At 35.6% G+C, this 18,942-nt stretch overlaps 1 protein-coding gene across 1 annotated transcript in view; it reads left to right on the top strand.

Moving 5' to 3' along the window:
* LOC149792310 (transcription initiation factor TFIID subunit 8-like) overlaps positions 1–13,696 on the top strand; it is a 32,274-nt gene extending 18,578 nt beyond the window's left edge. The window contains exons 4-6 of the mRNA XM_089970884.1: positions 2,537–2,661; positions 8,772–8,919; positions 11,090–13,696. Of these exons, the coding sequence (XP_089827010.1) occupies positions 2,537–2,661; positions 8,772–8,919; positions 11,090–11,343 (527 nt within the window). The 3' untranslated portion in view covers positions 11,344–13,696. The remainder of the gene's footprint in view (positions 1–2,536; positions 2,662–8,771; positions 8,920–11,089) is intronic.
* The last annotated feature ends 5,246 nt before the right edge of the window (positions 13,697–18,942 follow it).

Here is an 18,942-nt window from a genome sequence, read left to right as displayed (position 1 = left end):
TGCGGTATCATTTACAAGGAGATTATATCAGAATACTTGGTTGTCATAGTGACTGATAAATTTACGTAGAATAAGTTGTGTATTTTGGAGGAGACTTTATTGGTCCTATTGTTTGATTGATTGATTGATTTATTGATTGATTTATTGATTGATTAATTGATTGTTATTTTTATGGTGCACTTAGCGCCATACAAAAGGTAAATATCTAGAGATGTTTTGGTAATAGAATAAAAATTTTAACAATGTTTAAGAGCCTTAAAGTCATTTGGGAAAGTTTATTATTTTTTGCATGATGGAAACAGTTCCTGAGAGGCAAAATTTCATGAATTTGTAATTTTTTGTGTTGAAAAGTTATTTTTTCTCTCACGTTAATAGCCAATTCAAGATAAAAGGTATCTCTTTTCTAATGGCACTTCAGAGATGCCGCTAAAAGAAATAAATTCCTTTGCATGAGGGCCTCAAGGTAGATTAGTTCTTAGCTAATTATGTTACCCTCTTTAAATAAGGTCACTATAATGGCATTGTTTTTCATCTGAATAATAATCCCTATTTGAGACCGAGATCTGTTTGACAATGTTTTCATCTAACTGTGACATCACCATCTTAGTAAGAGGGGTGGTTAATTGGATTAGCTGGCATTATCTAGAGGATGACCTCCTTTGATATTATAGCCCGGTGGGAGTGGAAAAATAGAACTTAATAGAGAACAGAGCAAGAATGTTGGGAAGAAATAATTTAATATGAATCCCCTTAGACAAGAAAAATATTTTTTTTTATCAAAACAAATCAATAGTGGTAATTCCAATTCAATCTGAATTATGCCAACAAAATTTAATAGCAGTGTCTAATTTGGATTTATTTTATCATAATAATGATATACCATTAGGCTATTCTACTTAGATATACCTTTAAGTTATTCTACTTAGGTATACCTTTAAGCTATTTACTTAGATATACCATTAGGCTATTCTACTTAGATATACCTTTAAGCTATTCTACTTAGGTATACCTTTAAGCTATTTACTTAGATATACCATTAGGCTATTCTACTTAGATATACCTTTAAGCTATTCTACTTAGATATACCTTTAAGCTATTCTACTTAGGTATACCTTTAAGCAGTTCTACTTAGGTATACCTTTAAGCTATTCTACTTAGATATACCTTTAAGCTATTCTACTTAGATATACCTTTAAGCTATTCTACTTAGGTATACTCTGTTGAATATAGTCATGAAATATTTGAAAGGTGTATTCATCTTTGAGGTTACAGTATTACTGACCAGAAGGTGTATTCATCTTTGAGGGTATTACTTTGAAAGGTGTATTAATCTTTGAGGGTATTACATTGAAAGGTGTATTCATCTTTGAGGTTACAGTATTACTTTGACAGGTGTATTCATCTTTGAGGGTATTACTTTGAAAGGTGTATTCATCTTTGAGGGCTTTACTTTGAAAGGTGTATTCATCTTTGATGGTATTACTTTGAAAGGTGTAGTCATCCTTGATGGTATTACTGACCAGAAGGATCAAAGCGGGTTGATATACTTTATATCTCTATCAAAAGTCACTTTTTTTTATTATGCCTGTGGAGCAGGTCAAACTAAGCATTCTGTGCAATTCATGTTTTGTCCCCACCCAGTCCCCCTTCCCCCTCCCTCCATTATGTTTGTGGTAGATATAACTACCCTTTAATTATGATTATGATTATTATTATTATTGTTACAAGCCAGGGGTCTTTACTTGACCAAGCAGCTGTCAAACCCTGGTGCGATTCCCACTAGAAGTCATAAGTTTACCCCAAATTTCCAAAGACTTATATATACAATTTCAGTTGTAAATAAGAAAGCCCAACATGTCCGTTTTATACATAAATTTTACTCTAATTAATGCAAGACCACAGATAAAACAACCTGTCAGATATCTATCAACTGCACATCTGCATGGTTTCTCTTCATAAGGTTTCCGTACCGCCAGCCGTTCACGCCTTAGAGAATATATGATCATCCCCTAACACTGGGAACTATTTTAACATTGCCACCTTAGGCCAGTCAATGTATGCTTTCCAGGCACATTTCACCAGTATAACTGCACCACATTTGCCACCATGGCGACAGAAACAGTTTCTGTTGAGTCCCTTCTTATTGGTTCCATAGTGTAATTTACTGGTTTCCTACCATAAATACTGTCACTGCAGTCACACCAGCAATGGACACCACTAGATTTTAATATGGACTATCTTACTCCAGGGACATTCATTCGGTTTTAGCCTGTATTCACTGCTAGTGAATCATGGCAACATGGAAACTCACTAACACTTCACTCTGTGACGTTTGCTTCTAGTAATTGGCTAATTATTTTGGGCTAAGGATATTTCCATCGCACCAAATTCCAATAATCACACAAATCTAAGAATTCCTTTAACCGGGTTGCTATAACCAAATGCGCATACTCCAACTTTTTTACATTAACATCATCATCATGATTATTATTATTATTATTATTATAAGTAGCTGAATAGAATTGTCTGATTTCAGCTGGTCAGTCTACTCCCCATCCTGTCATGAAGACCCTAGAGGCAGATGAGAGAATGCCCCACCCTCCTCATATACCTGATTACCTTCCTGCATTTCCTGATCCACACACATACATTAGGACAGAGGTAATTATTGTTTTCCATACTATTTCCCCATTCGATAAACCTTCTTTTCGCAACCTACTCCCAGATTCAGGGTACTAATCTGAAGTCATTTTGTAATGTACTCCATGGTACTATTCTTGCGTATTCAATACTCTACTCTATTTCAGGTATATAATCTTAAGTCATTTGGTAACTTCTGTGTGGTTAAGGGTACTAATTACAATTCTTTGGTAATTACTGTGTGGTTATTTGTACTAATCTCAAGTCATCTGGTAACTACACTGTGGTTAAGGATACAAGTCTTTTGGTAATTACTCCATGGTTAAGGATACTGGTAACTACTCCATGGTTAAGGGTACTAATCACAAATCTTTGGTATGTACTCCATGGTTAAGGATACTAATTGCAAGTCTTTGATAATAACTCCATGGTTAAGGGTACTAATCAAAAGTCATTGGTTATTTCCATGGGTAAGGGTCCTAATCACAAGTCTTTGGTAATTACTCCATGGTTAAGGGTACTAATCAAAAGTCATTTGGTAATTACTTCATGGTTAAGGGTACTAATCACAAGTCATTTGGTAACCACTTCATAGTTAAAGGTACAAATCACAAGTCATTTGGTAACCACTCCATGGTTAAGGATACAAATAATTTGGTAACCACTCCATGGTTAAGGGTACTATCTCAAGTCATTTGGTAATTACTCCATGGTTACGGGTATTAAAAACAAGTCATTTGGTAACCACTCCATGGTTGAGGGTACAAGTCTTTAGTATTGTATTTCATGGCTAAGGGTAGTTGGTAAGGGATTCAAAGTGACCAGTTGGTCTAGATTTGACTCAGTGGAGTTGGTAAGGGAATCAGAGTGACTTGACAGGAATAACTCATATACTTTACTCATGTTGTGTTTATGCAGAAAGAATGCTTTTTATTGTTGTTTACGAATTAGCTTAGATTTTATTGTTAAAACAAATGAAGTAAAGACTGAACACCACCAATTCATATGTAAGGACAGTAGGACTGCCTTCCTTCTCACAGATATAGCTAAAGACAGTAGGACTGCCTTCCTGTTCACATATAGGGCTATAACAACAGTAGGACTGCCTTTATATTCACAGATATAGCTGTAAAGACAGTAGGGTTGCCTTCCTCATCACAGACATAGCTATAAAGACAATAGGACTGCCTTCATGTTCACAGATATAGCTGTAAAGACAGTAGGACTGCCTTCATGTTCACAGATATAGCTGTAAAGACAGTAGGACTGCCTTCATGTTCACAGATATAGCTGTAAAGACAGTAGGACTGCCTTCATGATTACAGATATTGCTGTAAAGACATTAGGACTGCCTTCATGTTCACAGACATAGCTATAAAGACAATAGGACTGCCTTCATGTTCACAGATATAGCTGTAAAGACAGTAGGACTGGCTTCCTTGTGACAGACTTAGCTATAAAGACAGTAGGACTTCCTTCCTCATCAGATATAGCTATAAAGACAGTAGGACTGGCTTCCTTGTGACAGACATAGCTATAATGACAGTAGGACTTCCTTACTCATGACAGACCTAGCTACAAACACAATAGAACTTCCTTCCTCATTACAGACAGCTATAAAGACAGTGGGACTTCCTTCCTCATGACAGACATAGCTATAAAGACAGTAGGACTTCCTTCCTCATGACAGACATAGCTATAAAGACAGTAGGACTTCCTTCCTCATGACAAACATAGCTATAAAGACAGTAGGACTTCCTTCCTCATGACAAACATAGCTATAAAGACAGTAGGACTTCCTTCCTCATGACAAACATAGCTATAAAGACAGTAGGACTTCCTTCATCATGACAGACATAGCTATACGGACAGTAGGACTTCCTTCCTCATGACAGACATAGCTATAAAGACAGTGGGACTTCCTTCCTCATGACAGACATAGCTATAAAGACAGTGGGACTTCCTTCCTCATGACAGACATAGCTATAAAGACAGTAGGACTTCCTTCCTCATGATAGACATAACTATAAAGACAGTGGGACTTCCTTCCTCATGACAGACATAGCTATAAAGACAGTGGGACTTCCTTCCTCATGACAGACATAGCTATAAAGACAGTGGGACTTCCTTCCTCATGACAGACATAGCTATAAAGACAGTGGGACTTCCTCATGACAGACATAACTATAAAGACAGTAGGACTTCCTTCCTCATGACAGACATAGCTATAAAGACAGTGGGACTTCCTTCCTCATGACAGACATAGCTATAAAGACAGTAGGACTTCCTTCCTCATGACAGACTTAGCTATAAAGACAGTGGGACTTCTTTCCTCATGACAGACATAGTTATAAAGACAGTGGAACTTCCTTCCTCATGACAGACATAGCTATAAAGACAGTAGGACTTCCTTCCTCATGACAGACATAGCTATAAAGACAGTAGGACTTCCTTCCTCGTGACAGACATAGCTATAAAGACAGTGGGACTTCCTTCCTCATGACAGACATAGCTATAAAGACAGAATGTTGTGTGGTTCATAAGGTCATTGGCCTTACGCCATGTGTCTAGATTAAGAGGCCAACTGCTTGGTGTTGAAAGTGCAAAGGTATTCTTATCAACTTGGTGTTCAGTGCAAAGGTATTCTTATCAACTTGGTTTTCATTGCAGAGGTATTCTTATCAACTTGGTGTTCATTGCAGAAGTATTCTTACCAACTTGGTGTTCATTGCAAAGGTATTCTTATTAACTTGGTGTTCATTGCAGAGGTATTCTTATTCTTATCAACTTTGTGTTCAGTGAAAAGGTATTCTTATCAATTTGGTGTTCATTGCAAGGTATTCTTATTAACTTGGTGTTCAGTGCAAAGTATATTCTTATTCTTATAAACTTGCTGTTCAGTGCAAAAGTATTCTAATCAACTTGGTGTTCAGTGTAAAGGTATTCTTATCAACTTGGTGTTCAGTGCAGAGATATTCTTATCTACTTGGTTTTCAGTGCAAAGATATTCGTATCGACTTGATGTTCAGTGCAAAGGTATTCTTATCAACTTGGTGTTCAGTGCAAAGGTATTCTTATCAACTTGGTTTTCATTGCAGAGGTATTCTTATTTTTTTAAACTTGCTGTTCAGTGCAAAAGTATTCTGATCAATTTGGCGTTCAGTTCAGAGATATTATCAACTTGGTGTTCAGTGCAGAGGTATTCTTATCTACTTGATGTTCAGTGCAAAGGTATTCTTATCTACTTGGTGTTCAGTGCAAAGGTATTTGTATGAACTTGTTCAGTGCAGAGGTATTCTTATATACTTGGTCTTCAGTGCTAAGGTATTCTTATATACTTGGTGTTCATTGCAAATTTATTCTTATCTAGTTGGTGTTAAGTGCTAAGGTGTTCTTTTCTACTTGGTGTTAAGTGGAAAAGTATTATCTAATTGGTGTTAAGTGCTAAGGTATTCTTATCTACTATCTTACTTTCCTTAAGCTATGTTAGCTTGGTTGGCAGATTGGCCTCCAAGGTTTGAAGGTTGGTTGGCAGATTGGCCTCCAAGGTTTGAAGGTTGTTTGGCAGATTGGCCATCAAGGTTTGAAGGTTGGTTGACACAATGCATCAAATGTTCACAGGTTTGACACCCATCAAGGCCAGCCCAGTTTTGCTGCTATGTTGTGTTTTGAGAAAGATGCATGGCACCAAATTCCTTGGCATGGTATGTCCAATAGTGTGTTTAAAGTTCTGTTAAAAATCAGCAGATTTTTCCTTAATTCATACCTATATATAATAGTAGATGTAATCATTCACTGCACATTCCAGCCTAATGCTGGAGCATATCTCCATTTCCTGATCAGAACATTTGCATTAGGAAAAGAATTTATTTTCCCCTTTCTATTAACTGTTAATAAGCCTTATTTGCAAGGGGTGAGAAATGATATTTCAGGGGAAAAACAGTGACCTTGGGTTAAGGGTCAGCATAGTGCATGGGCGAAGAAAGTCCCCTTTTTCAGTATTTTATACCTTTTTCGGTATTTTGAAAAAAGCAAAACATAATTATTATACATATTATTATATATTATTATGACCAGTTATTTTAAGCTTTCATCTTTCCAGCAAGTCTAAATGGATATTGGCTTTCTAAACTTAAGCACCATCATATTTTGTAAACATTTGATACGTCTGATACCATGACCTTTTCTTGTAAATAAGATGCGTTATTCTGTACGGTGCTCCAATGCTGACATAGCTCTGGTTCCATAGTTAATTGGTTTGAAATATTGTTCTGGCAAATCACATTTCATAAATTCAATTCAAAGTTTCACTTTTAAAGTTTCCTTTTTTACCAGGTTAATGTAAAAACAACAATTAAGCCAACATTTTTTTTTTATAGCTTTGTCAATCTTATTCACATGAATTTCTTACTCTCTTGCCATTTATCTCAGCATGCTTCGGACATTTCATACATTTTATGTAAACAAATAAAAAAGCACCTTGAGAGGCAATATCGTGATGAGAGGTGCATGCTTGGATTGATGGATATATTGCCTTTCTGACAAATGCCTTATTGACAAGCCACTGAAAATGTTTTTCTTGCATGTAGTGGATGTTGGACTATCAAAAATAAACAGATTGTGGTGCATCCTGTAATTGGTTTGAATCTCTGGAAGTAACAAATGTAAACAAACATTTTCCCCCATCAATCAAATTCCATTATTAGCCTTGTGAAATAAATTTGAACAGTGATCAAGTTATGTCTAGCTGCACTAGAATAGCCTAATGTTTTAATTTGTCCTTCTTTCATGCAGAGATGTTCATTGTTAATATGGTTTTGAAACTTGGCCCTTACTTTCCCTAATTGGGGCCCCAAGTGGCTGAGCGGTATAAAGCGCTCTCCATCACGTATCACTGCCATCTCACTTGTGTCTGCATTGGTTCGAGTCTCGAATTCAACCAATGTGGGTATGTGAGAAAGCTTGCCAGTAGCTTCTTGTGGGTCGGTGGTTCTTTCTGGGGTTTTTCCAGATTCTTCCTCCACCATTAGTACTGGCTGCCATGTATAGCCTATTGTGTGCTGAAAAATGGCGTAAAACCCTACAACAACAACAACAACAACAACTTTCCCTAATCCTGACCATTCCGGTGGCCTAATGGTTAGATCATACCAAAGACTTACAAAAATGGTACGAATGGTTGCCTCACTAGGTGCTTAGCATAAATAGGCTAGTGTTATGACTGGTCGGCCTGGTGTCAGGATAATGTGACTGGGTGGGACATCATGGTACGTGTCTGCAATTTTAACACAGTCAATGTTTCCATTAATCCTCATTCATGCATCAGAGAACCCCACATTTTTAATCTGACCCCCAGTTTTGATACCAAAGTTTGTTTTTTTACTCAGTCTGACCCCCCAGTTTTGACACCAAGGAGATATTTTACTCAGTCTTGTACCCCTAGGGGATACACTGACAGTTATCTTGTTGTTATATAAAGAGGTTGTATTGTTTTCTGTACAGTTATTTTGTGCTAAAGAGATTGCAGTGTTTTCTTTACAGTTATTTTGTGTTAATGTAAAGAGATTGCATTATTTTCTGTACAGTTATTTTGTGTTAATGTAAAGAGATTGTATTGTTTTCTGTACATTTGTTTTGTGTTAATGTAAAGAGTTTCTGTACAGTTGTTTTGTGTTAATGTAAAGAGATTGTATTGTTTTCTGTAGTTATTTTGTGTTAATGTAAAGAGATTGTATTGTTTTCTGTAGTTATTTTGTGTTAATGTAAAGAGATTGTACTGTTTTCTGTACAGTTATTTTGTGTTAATGTAAAGAGATTGTACTGTTTTCTGTAGTTATTTTGTGTTAATGTAAAGAGATTGTACTGTTTTCTGTACAGTTATTTTGTGTTAATGTAAAGAGATTGTAAAGTTTTCTGTGGTTATTTTGTGTTAAAGAGATTGCACTGTTTTCTGTACAGTTATTTTGTGTTAATGTAAAGAGATTGTATTATTTTCTTTACAGTTATTTTGTGTTAATGTAAAGAGATTATTGTTTTCTGTACAGTTATTTTGTGTTAATGTAAAGAGATTGTACTGTTTTCTGTACAGTTATTTTGTGTTAATGTAAAGAGATTGTACTGTTTCCTTACAGACTTATAAGCAGCCCATGAATGAATACCAAGTGATTAGAGAGAAAGCTGCATCACAGCGGAGGGATGTTGAAAGGGCTCTTACAAGATTTATTGCAAAAACAGGAAAGACACAGAGTTTGTTTAAAGATGATGCCAGTGCATTTCCTTGTAAGTTACCTTTCTTTTTTTTGTCAAAAAATTTAGGACAGAAAATCCTATCATTTAAGATCACTAGAGTGTGAACGAGCAATTTTAACAATTAAGAGCATCAGTCAGACTGGGGACAAGTAATCTTAGCAATTAAAACTCAGCCACACTGGGGTCAAGTAATCTTAACAATTAAGACCACTAGTCAGATTGGGGACAAGTAATCAAAACAGTTAAGACCACCTGTCAGAGTGGGGACAAGTAATCTTAATAATTAAGACTATCAATCACTGTGGGGACAAGTAATCTTAAAATTTCAGTGATCTTAATTGGTAAGTTTTTTAAACTCTCCTGGTCATAAGGTCAGGTCAGCTTATGGTTTGATCCTTCATGCACTGGGTACCATCCTTTATCAGTAATCTTTTGTTGATTCACAATTATTCTTATTTGAAATCTATTAAAAATCACTTGACCAATTTGCACTTGATTTAAAGGAGCACTCTTGAATCAAGGTTATTAAAATTGGTTTGTTGGATGTTTTTTTTAAATATGAAAGAGATGGACAGTTTTTTTGAGAAACAACAAAGTTTAGAAGCTCAATCTCTTTATTGTTTTTTTTTTGTAAAATATTGATGGTGCAATTTGATTGGAACTAATTTTGTAATTTCTGTTCTTCCTTATGCAAACTTCCGATTGCCAATTAAGGAAATTTAAACTAATTCCAAATTTTGGAGTTCACTACTTCATAATGAACCCTAACTTTCAAACTAGGCTTTTCATGTCTCAAGTACATCTTTCACTTGGTTCCTCTACTATCATAATGGTAAATCTTTCACTAACTTCCTCTACTATCATTGTACATCTTTCACTTGTTTCCCTGCTATCCTTGTACACCTTTCACTTGTTTCCTTGCTATCCTTGTATGCCTATCACTTGTTTCTGTGCTATCCTTGTACACCCATCACTTGTTTCTGTGCTATCCTTATACACCTTTCACTTGTTTCCCTGCTATCCTTGTACACGTCACTTGTTTCCCTGCTATCATTGTACACCTATCACTTGTTTCCCTGCTATCCTTGTGCAGCTTTCACTTATTTCCTTGCTATCCTTGTACACCTTTCACTTGTTTCCCTGCTATCAGTGTACACATGTCACTTGTTTCACTGTTATTGTTGTACACCTATCACTTGTTTCTGTGCTATCCTTGTACACCTTTTGCTTGTTTACTTGCTATTCTTGTACACCATTCACTGGCTTCCCTTGCCATTCTTGTACACCTGTCACTTGTTTCTCTTGCTATTATTGTATACCTGTCACTTGTTTCCCTTGCTATCCTTGTACACCTGTCACTCGTTTCCTTCGTTATCCTTTTACACCTGTCACTTGTTTCTTTTGATATTCTTGTACTGCTGTCACTTTTTTCTCTTGCTATCCTTGTACATCTGTCACTTGTTTCCCTTGCTATCCTTGTACACCTGTCACTTGTTTCCCTTGCTATTCCTGTATACCAGTAACTTGCTTCCCGTGCTATCTTTGCACACCTGTCACATGTTTCCCTTGCTATTCTTGTATACCTTTCACTTGCTTCCCTTGCCATTCTTGTACACCTGTCACTTGTTTCCCTTGCTATCCTTGTACACCTGTCACTTGTTTCTTTCATTATCCTTTTACACCTGTCACTTGTTTCCCTTGATATTCTTGTACTGCTGTCACTTGTTTCTCTTGCTATTCTTGTACACCGTTCACTTGCTTCCCATGCTAACCTAGAACACCTGTAACTTGCTTCCCTTGCTATCCTTGTACACCTTGTTATCTCTACTCCACCCAAATAGATGGCTGTATTAGCATTGGGGTATTCACCAGGACTCAACAGTTACAAGGAAGAAATGGTCTTATCTTGAATGCTTAAAATTTCTTTTTGTACAGTAGAGTGTCACCCCCTTCTAGGGCTCTTGTTTTAGTTATTATTGTATTGGAAAAACAAAACACAATGATGGTTTCATTTTACTTTCCATAAGCATGGAAAGTGGCATATATTGTTATTATTGGTCTGTTCATATATTGATACCACTGTTTACATTTAGTATTTACCCTACTGTTAAAGTACACTTGTGTTCCATGAACACATTTCTATTTCCCTTTAATTTAAACTAATACTAAATATATGTAGACCTTCTTTCTTTTCATTTAGTGATTGCTGTGCAGCCCCACCCTCAACCATACCTGGGTGCCCTTTTTCCCAAGGATCAAGACCTGGACCCTCAGCAGGATTCTAGTTCCTGTCTGGCAGATTCTGACCCCAAACAGTCCACTTCCAGCTTGGATAACTCCCAGGGACCAACACTGGATCTGTCACAGTCCCCTCTGGACATGTCAGATCCTGATGCAATAGACAATCCATATCTACGTCCAGTAAAAATGCCAAGGTTCAAGAGAAAATATTGATTATGATTGGTGCAGTGTATTATTGAAACAATCTGCAAGTGTACTACGGTGCAGTGCCACATGTGCCATATATTCCATGTTGGATTACTACACTCTGAAGAGCCTGATACATGCCTAGAAAAATTCAGGCATTAGAGAGGAACTATTGATGGTAGCTTGTACCATGTTATAATACTACACTCTGCAAGTGTACTATGGTATAGTTTTCCACTGTTGTGATTTGTTGCCACTCATGCATGTAGTCTAAGAGGATAATAACTGGTACCACTCAAACATTGATTGATGCTACACTCCCCAAGTGTACACTGGTATGGTGCTACACACTTGCGATTTAATGCTACACATGCATGTAGTCTTAGAGGAAAATGCCTGGTATCACTCAAACATACCTTGAGTATTTGTGTTGTGATGTGTTAGATAGTCCAGGTGAAATTTGGAGGATATGTTAATAATGACATGCTGGAAAGATACAGTATTGCTTCAGGTGTGACATATTTGTACTTATTTATACATATGGAGAGGGAGACTTCGATCTTAGTAGTAGAGGAAACACATTCAAAATTTTACTTGCATGTTTGTATGAATATACACCTAGAGAGGGAGACTTCGATCTTAGTAGTAGAGGAAACACATTCAAAATTTTACTTGCATGTTTGTATGAATATACACCTAGAGAGGGAGACTTCGATCTTAGTAGTAGAGGAAACACATTCAAAATTTTACTTGCATGTTTGTATGAATATACACCTGGAGAAGAGAGGCTTAGGTCTTAGTAGTAGAGGAAACAGATTCAAAATTTTACTTGCATGTTTGTATGAATATACACCTGGAGAAGAGAGGCTTAGTTCTTAGTAGTAGAGGAAACAAATTCAAAATTTTACTTGCATGTTTGTATGAATATACACCTGAAGAAGAGAGGCTTAGGTCTTAGTAGTAGAGGAAACACATTCAAAATTTTACTTGCATGTTTGTATGAATATGTAATTGGAGAAGAGAGGCTTAGGTCTTAGTAGTAGAGGAAACACATTCAAAATTTTACTTGCATGTTTGTATGAATATGTAATTGGAGAAGAGAGGCTTAGTTCTTAGTAGTAGAGGAAACAAATTCAAAATTTTACTTGCATGTTTGTATGAATATACACCTGAAGAAGAGAGGCTTAGGGCTTAGTAGTAGAGGAAACACATTCAAAATTTTACTTGCATCTTTGTATGAATATACATCTGGAGAAGAGAGGCTTAGGTCTTAGTAGTAGAGGAAACACATTCAAAATTTTACTTGCATGTTTGTATGAATATACATCTGGAGAAGAGAGGCTTAGGTCTTAGTAGTAGAGGAAACAGATTCAAAATTTTACTTGCGTGTTTGTATGAATATACATCTGGAGAAGAGAGGCTTAGGTCTTAGTAGTAGAGGAAACACATTCAAAATTTTACTTGCGTGTTTGTATGAATATACATCTGGAGAAGAGAGGCTTAGGTCTTAGTAGTAGAGGAAACAGATTCAAAATTTTACTTGCGTGTTTGTATGAATATACACCTGGAGAAGAGAGGCTTAGGTCTTAGTAGTAGAGGAAACACATTCAAAATTTTACTTGCGTGTTTGTATGAATATACATCTGGAGAAGAGAGGCTTAGGTCTTATAAAGGAAACATTGCAAACAAGAGATGCGTGTAATATTTTAATGGTTAAAAAAGCCCACTTCATTTTAAGTGAAACAAGCATTCAATAGGTATTGTGAAAATCATTTCATATTTCATATACATCGATATTTTTGAATACATTAAACACCATTTTTCTATTATAAATTTATTATTATTTTTAAAATGAAAATACACTATCCAGATAAATATATCTTTCCTTCAAGTAATAAATCTTTTTAAAATTAAACTATTCAGTTAAAGGATTAATATTAAATCAATTAATTCAATTTATGCCATATTTTCCTCCTATGAACAGGGTTCGTATGTGAGCTTGAAAAGCCTTGAAAAACGAATTGTTCCTTCAAGGCCTGGAAAACACCTTGAAAGTTCAAAATATGGGTACCTTGAAAAGCCTTGATTTTCTTGAAACCAAAAGGAATTAATAAATAGTTTTCATTTTACAGAATTAAATAAAAAGAAATGGGGGGAGAAAAAAACAGAAAAAAAACAATCTCTCGCTAAGTTAGTTCCGGAACGGAAATTTTTTCCACAACTGGCTGCTGTGCAGTCATACATTTGGACTTCCAATTTTACGAAGCCCTGATGTAGCAGTGGTTTAAATTTGAATCATTTGCTTCGACATAGAGTACACCTATACAGAGTCCGTCAGATGATTTCTATATTTGCAATAAAATAAATTCTACATTTTCTCCTGGAGAATTGACTTTTTTATGTACATGGTCCAAATTATTTTGCAAAATTTGAGTAGGCCATTTGCGATATGGCATGTTTGTATTAATTCAATCTAGTAAAATAATAAAATAGTTTCTTCTGTTACAAATCTCTGGTCTAGCAAATACAAAAAAAGCAAAACCAACAAGTTTTGTAACACTTAACAAATAATTTAATTCTCTAAGTTAAAAAAATGAAAATTAAGAGGAACTTACAACATTGTGAGCTAAATCCAAAATTATCCTAAAGTGCTCACAAGTCCCAAAAGAATAGCATATTCTGAATGAATTCCAGGCCGTGCATGTGCTGATGTACCTACAGTCTTGATGTATGTGTGTGGCATTGTCCAAAACAGCCTTGAACACTTTGTAATTCCAATCGATAATTTAAATGAAAGTTTAAATCTAAACACTGCATTAAATACATCTACAGACAAGAACACATGAAATATTAATCCAAATTAGGAATCAATCTAATTGCACATTTCTCTCTCTCTCTCTCTCTCTCTCTCTCTCTCTCTCTCTCTCTCTATATATATATATATATATATATACATACACACATACACACACACACATACATCCACATGATACTACTATGACTGTAGTTTTCAATATCGCTTTTGTTACAAATCTTGTGGCACGAGACTTTCATCATTATACTCTACCACTTGACTTAATTAGCCAACCAGAACTGTTGCCAGACTTTACAACAGGTTTGTTCTTAATATTGATATCAAGGATTTTCAACTGCTTTTCATAGCTCATTGCAATCTACAGTCACTTCAAAAGTTACAGTATACAGCCATGTACTAAAAGTTACACAAACTATAGATAAACATAACACTGCATAACAGCTTATGCTATATATATTATCATACATGCTTTACTAAAAAAAAATTGCATGTATATACTGAATGCACTTGAGATGAGAAAGACTTATTGTTTGACCTTTGACCTGCTATGTAATTGGTCAAGGCTACTGAGACTGTACAAAAAAATGGAATTCCTCACAACAACTGAAGTTATACAATGGCTGCCTCAACCATAATTAGTGTTATACAATGGCTACCTCAACTATTCTTGGTGTTAAACAATGGTTACCTTAACCATACTTAGTGTTATACAGTGGATACCACAACCACACATGGTATTATACAATGGCTACCTAAACTATATTTAGTGTTATACAATGGCTACATCAACCATACTTCCACTAATCAGATATCAAAACACTGTTAGCACTTAATTTGATTCTTGGAGAAATAATTGTGGTCATAGCTATTATGATAGGTTGGTAACTTTTACGTTTAATTACAAGAGGAAATGCTGCCTTTATGATGATTACATTCAGAAGAACTAAAAGATAGAACTATAACACGAATTTCACTTGATAAAAAAATATTTGATATTTATTTATTAAAGCACTGCCTCCTAGGGGTAAGTGACATTTTTATTGATTGAAACTGCCTTGAATATCATTAATTACGGTGTACTAAGAAATGTCATTTGGAAAGAAAATGTAACAAATTATATAACTTCTTATTAAAAGTTGATATTTCATAATGTTGATTACAGTTTCCAGGTCCTATCAAACATTTATGATGATAAAACGAGTGATATATCTGAGTTACCAATACCAATTTTGATCATGATTTTCTTAATGTTCAACAAATAGGGATCAATGTTTTGGTATCTTTTGGTTTAAAAAATGCGATCCAAGCATGACTTACCAGGGTGCGAGTTATCGAGGGAGTGGTGTACTTTGCTCCCTCATCCTAACATGAAAGCCATAAAGTTACCCTCATTATACTGACATAACATTTCAACAAGATTGTGATAATAGAGGGTAAATAGAGTGATAAATAGTGATAATCTATTAGTGATATTAGTACATAAAATATTGGGTAATTAGTAGATCGAGAAACATTGTAATTGGTTTCTCACACACCAGAATTAAAGTGAAATAAATTCAGTATCAGTTGTAGAACAAATCTAATTGAATGGGATTCATTACCATACCAAATTTTATAATAGGGACAGTGGTATACTGAGTGCAATATAATGAGGGAAAAGTGTAAATTGTATCTATGACCATTCCCATGTTATAATAGGGACAATGGTATACTGAGTGCAATATATTGAGCGAAAATGTAAATTGTACCTATGACCATTCATATGTTATAATAGGGACAATGGTATACTGAGTGCAATATAATGAGGAAAAAGTTTAAATTCTATCTATGACCATTCTCATGTTATAATAGGGACAATGGTATAATGAGTGCAATACAATGAGGGAAAAGTAAATTGTATCTATGACCATTCCCATGTTATAATAGGGACAATGGTATACTGAGTGCAATACAATGAGAGAAAAGTGTAAATTTTATCTATTACCATTCCCATGTTATAATAGGGGCAGTGGTATACTGAGTGCAATTTAATGAGGGAAAAGTGTAAATTGTATCTATGACCATTCTCATGTTATAATAGGGACAGTGGTACTTGAGTGTTACATAGTGAGGGAAAAGTCTAAATTGTATCTATGACCATCATAATAGGGACAATGGTATCCTGATTGCAATATAATGAGGGAAAAGTGTAAATTGTATATATGACCATTCTCATATTTTAATAGGGACAGTGGTATTTGATTGTTACATAATGAGGGAAAAGTCTAAATTGTATATATGACCATTCCCATGTTATAATAGAAACAGTAGTATACTGAGTGCAATATAATGAGAGAAAAGTGTAAATTGTATCTGTGACCATTCCCATGTTATAATAGGGTCAATGGTATACTGAGTGCAATATAATGAGGGAAAACTGTAAATTGTATCTGTGGCCATTCCCATGTTATAATAGGGACAATGGTATACTGAGTACAGTATAATGAGAGACAAGTGTAAATTGTATCTATGACCATTCCCATGTTATAATAGGGACAGTGGTATTTGAGTGTTAAATTGTGATGGAAAAGTCTAACTTGTATCTATGACCATTCCCATGTTATAATAGGGACAATGGTATACTGAGTGCAGTATAATGAGGGAAAGGTGTAAATTGTATCTTTGACCATTCCCATCTTATAATAGGGTCAGTGGTATATGAGTGTTACATAGTGAGGGAAAAATTTAAATTGTATGTATAATCAAACCCATGTTATAATAGGGACAGTGGTATTTAGAGTTTTATACAGTGAGGTTAAAGTGTAAATTTATCTATGACCATATCCATAGGGACAGTGGAATCTGGATGTACTTTACTGTGAAGGAACACTACACAGATTTCATTAGCATATCCATGTAGCTAGAGGGACACTACACATGATTCATTAGCATACTCATGTAGCAAGAGGGACACTACACAGTTTTAATTAGCATATCCATGTAGCAAGAGGGACACTACAGATTTCATTAGCATACCCATGTAACAAGAGGGACACATGCTTTATACTAAGGGAATGCTGTAAATGTGATCTGACCATACCTATGTTTAAATGGGGAGAGTGATATGCTGAGAAGTTTTATAGTGAGGGAACACTGCAGATAGGATGGTCATGCTCATATTAGCAGATGGGTTTTGATATACTGATGGATCACTGTATATGGGATTTATGACCTTGCTGAAGCAAATTTTGATTCCAGATTTTGATTTTATACTTAAAACCACCCCGAAAAAAGTGAAACTGTTTCAGACTTGGAAATGTATTTAGCAGCAGCAGGGAAGTTGTACAGACCAGGTGGCTCAGATAAATTTAAGCCTCCCACACAAACTTTCTCCGTAGAAGCCTCAGATTTCAAAAATAAGCCTTCCTGCGCAAATTAATCAGCGAAAATTCGACCCAGGATGCAATTTCAGACATAAAAAAAAACAACAAAATTTGGGGGGGGGGGTAGGAAATTTTATGTGCGATTGCAAGAAAAGGGCTGCAAATTTATGAGTAAATTTGATCAAGACCAACTCGATACCTACTACGCGGATCATGAAGATTAATCGTGACAAAACCGTGTGGTGTTGCCTGAGCGTGACTGAAGAAATTTTTAAATTTATTTATATCCATGTCGCCGTTGCACCAAGTTTGATGGATATTTCTCAACGTGTGAGTATCGACGCCATTGAACACCGATAAGATATTACAATTATCTCTGATAACCTTTGGAATTTGCGTATATCGCTGCGTCACGTAAATCACATCGGTGTTCTTATGTCGGCCACGCGAGAATATCCTAGCTGGGTTAGTTTGCTTATCCAACATCACATCATCGAAAACAACAAGATTATTAACATCACCGTCTAAATTTTCCACTGATGGAGCTTCATTGATATCCGTTATAAATTCTATTGTGCCATCTTCAGTATTATCACTAAATTCCTTCAGTACTTGATAACATCGCTGATCATCCACAGATGGCGCAACCAAATACAATTTATCCCATTTCAACCATCGCATTATCAAATTTAGTAATAGTTGTGTTTTTCCAGATCCCGACGGTCCAATGATTATCATTCTTATCGAATTTGGTAATTCCGCGGTGTGTTTCATTTTCTCGCGTTTCTTCGTGGCTGAAAAATCAATTACATTCATGTTATTAGAATATTATGGATTCATATTGTGTTAAGTGTCGCACTCGAACTGCTACGATAAATCCAATCGAAGTCGTTACACGCAACAACAGGAATGCAATCAGAGGTGAATGCGCAGTTTGTGGTACAATCAAGTTTAGATTTGTAAAAAAAAAGGTAGAAGAACCGGAGGAGATATCGCCGCCTCCATGAAAAATCTGCCTGGATTGCCTTGGGCGAAATATCCAGGAGAGAAACATTTGCCAGGATACAACTACTGCGGACCTGGTACAAGACTAGATATAAGACTTAACAATAATAATCAACCAAACCCTGGTGAAGAACCAGTAAATGCCATTGATAACGCATGCTACTATCACGATCTTGCGTATCGTAGCGGGGATTTACAACAAAGACATCTCGCTGATATCAGACTAATTCATGCAATAGACGCAATTCCTGATAAAAATTTCAAAGAGAAATTGGCAACTTGGTTGATAAAAGGTGCGATGAAAGGTAAATTAGTACTAGGTGCGGGTAGATTATAATGGAACAAATATATTATTCTCCGCGAGGATTCTGGCGAGGAAAATCAGCAATTGCTAAACTTGCCAAGGCAGCGAAAGTAAAACAATCCACCGCTGCATCATGGTTA

This window comes from Sinohyriopsis cumingii, chromosome 9 (assembly GCF_028554795.1).
Source record: "Sinohyriopsis cumingii isolate HCF-2022 chromosome 9, ASM2855479v2, whole genome shotgun sequence".
NCBI classification, from domain to species: Eukaryota; Metazoa; Mollusca; class Bivalvia; order Unionida; family Unionidae; genus Sinohyriopsis; species Sinohyriopsis cumingii.
Note: the sequence above shows the minus strand (reverse complement) of the source record. Positions and strands in the feature narration are given on the sequence as shown.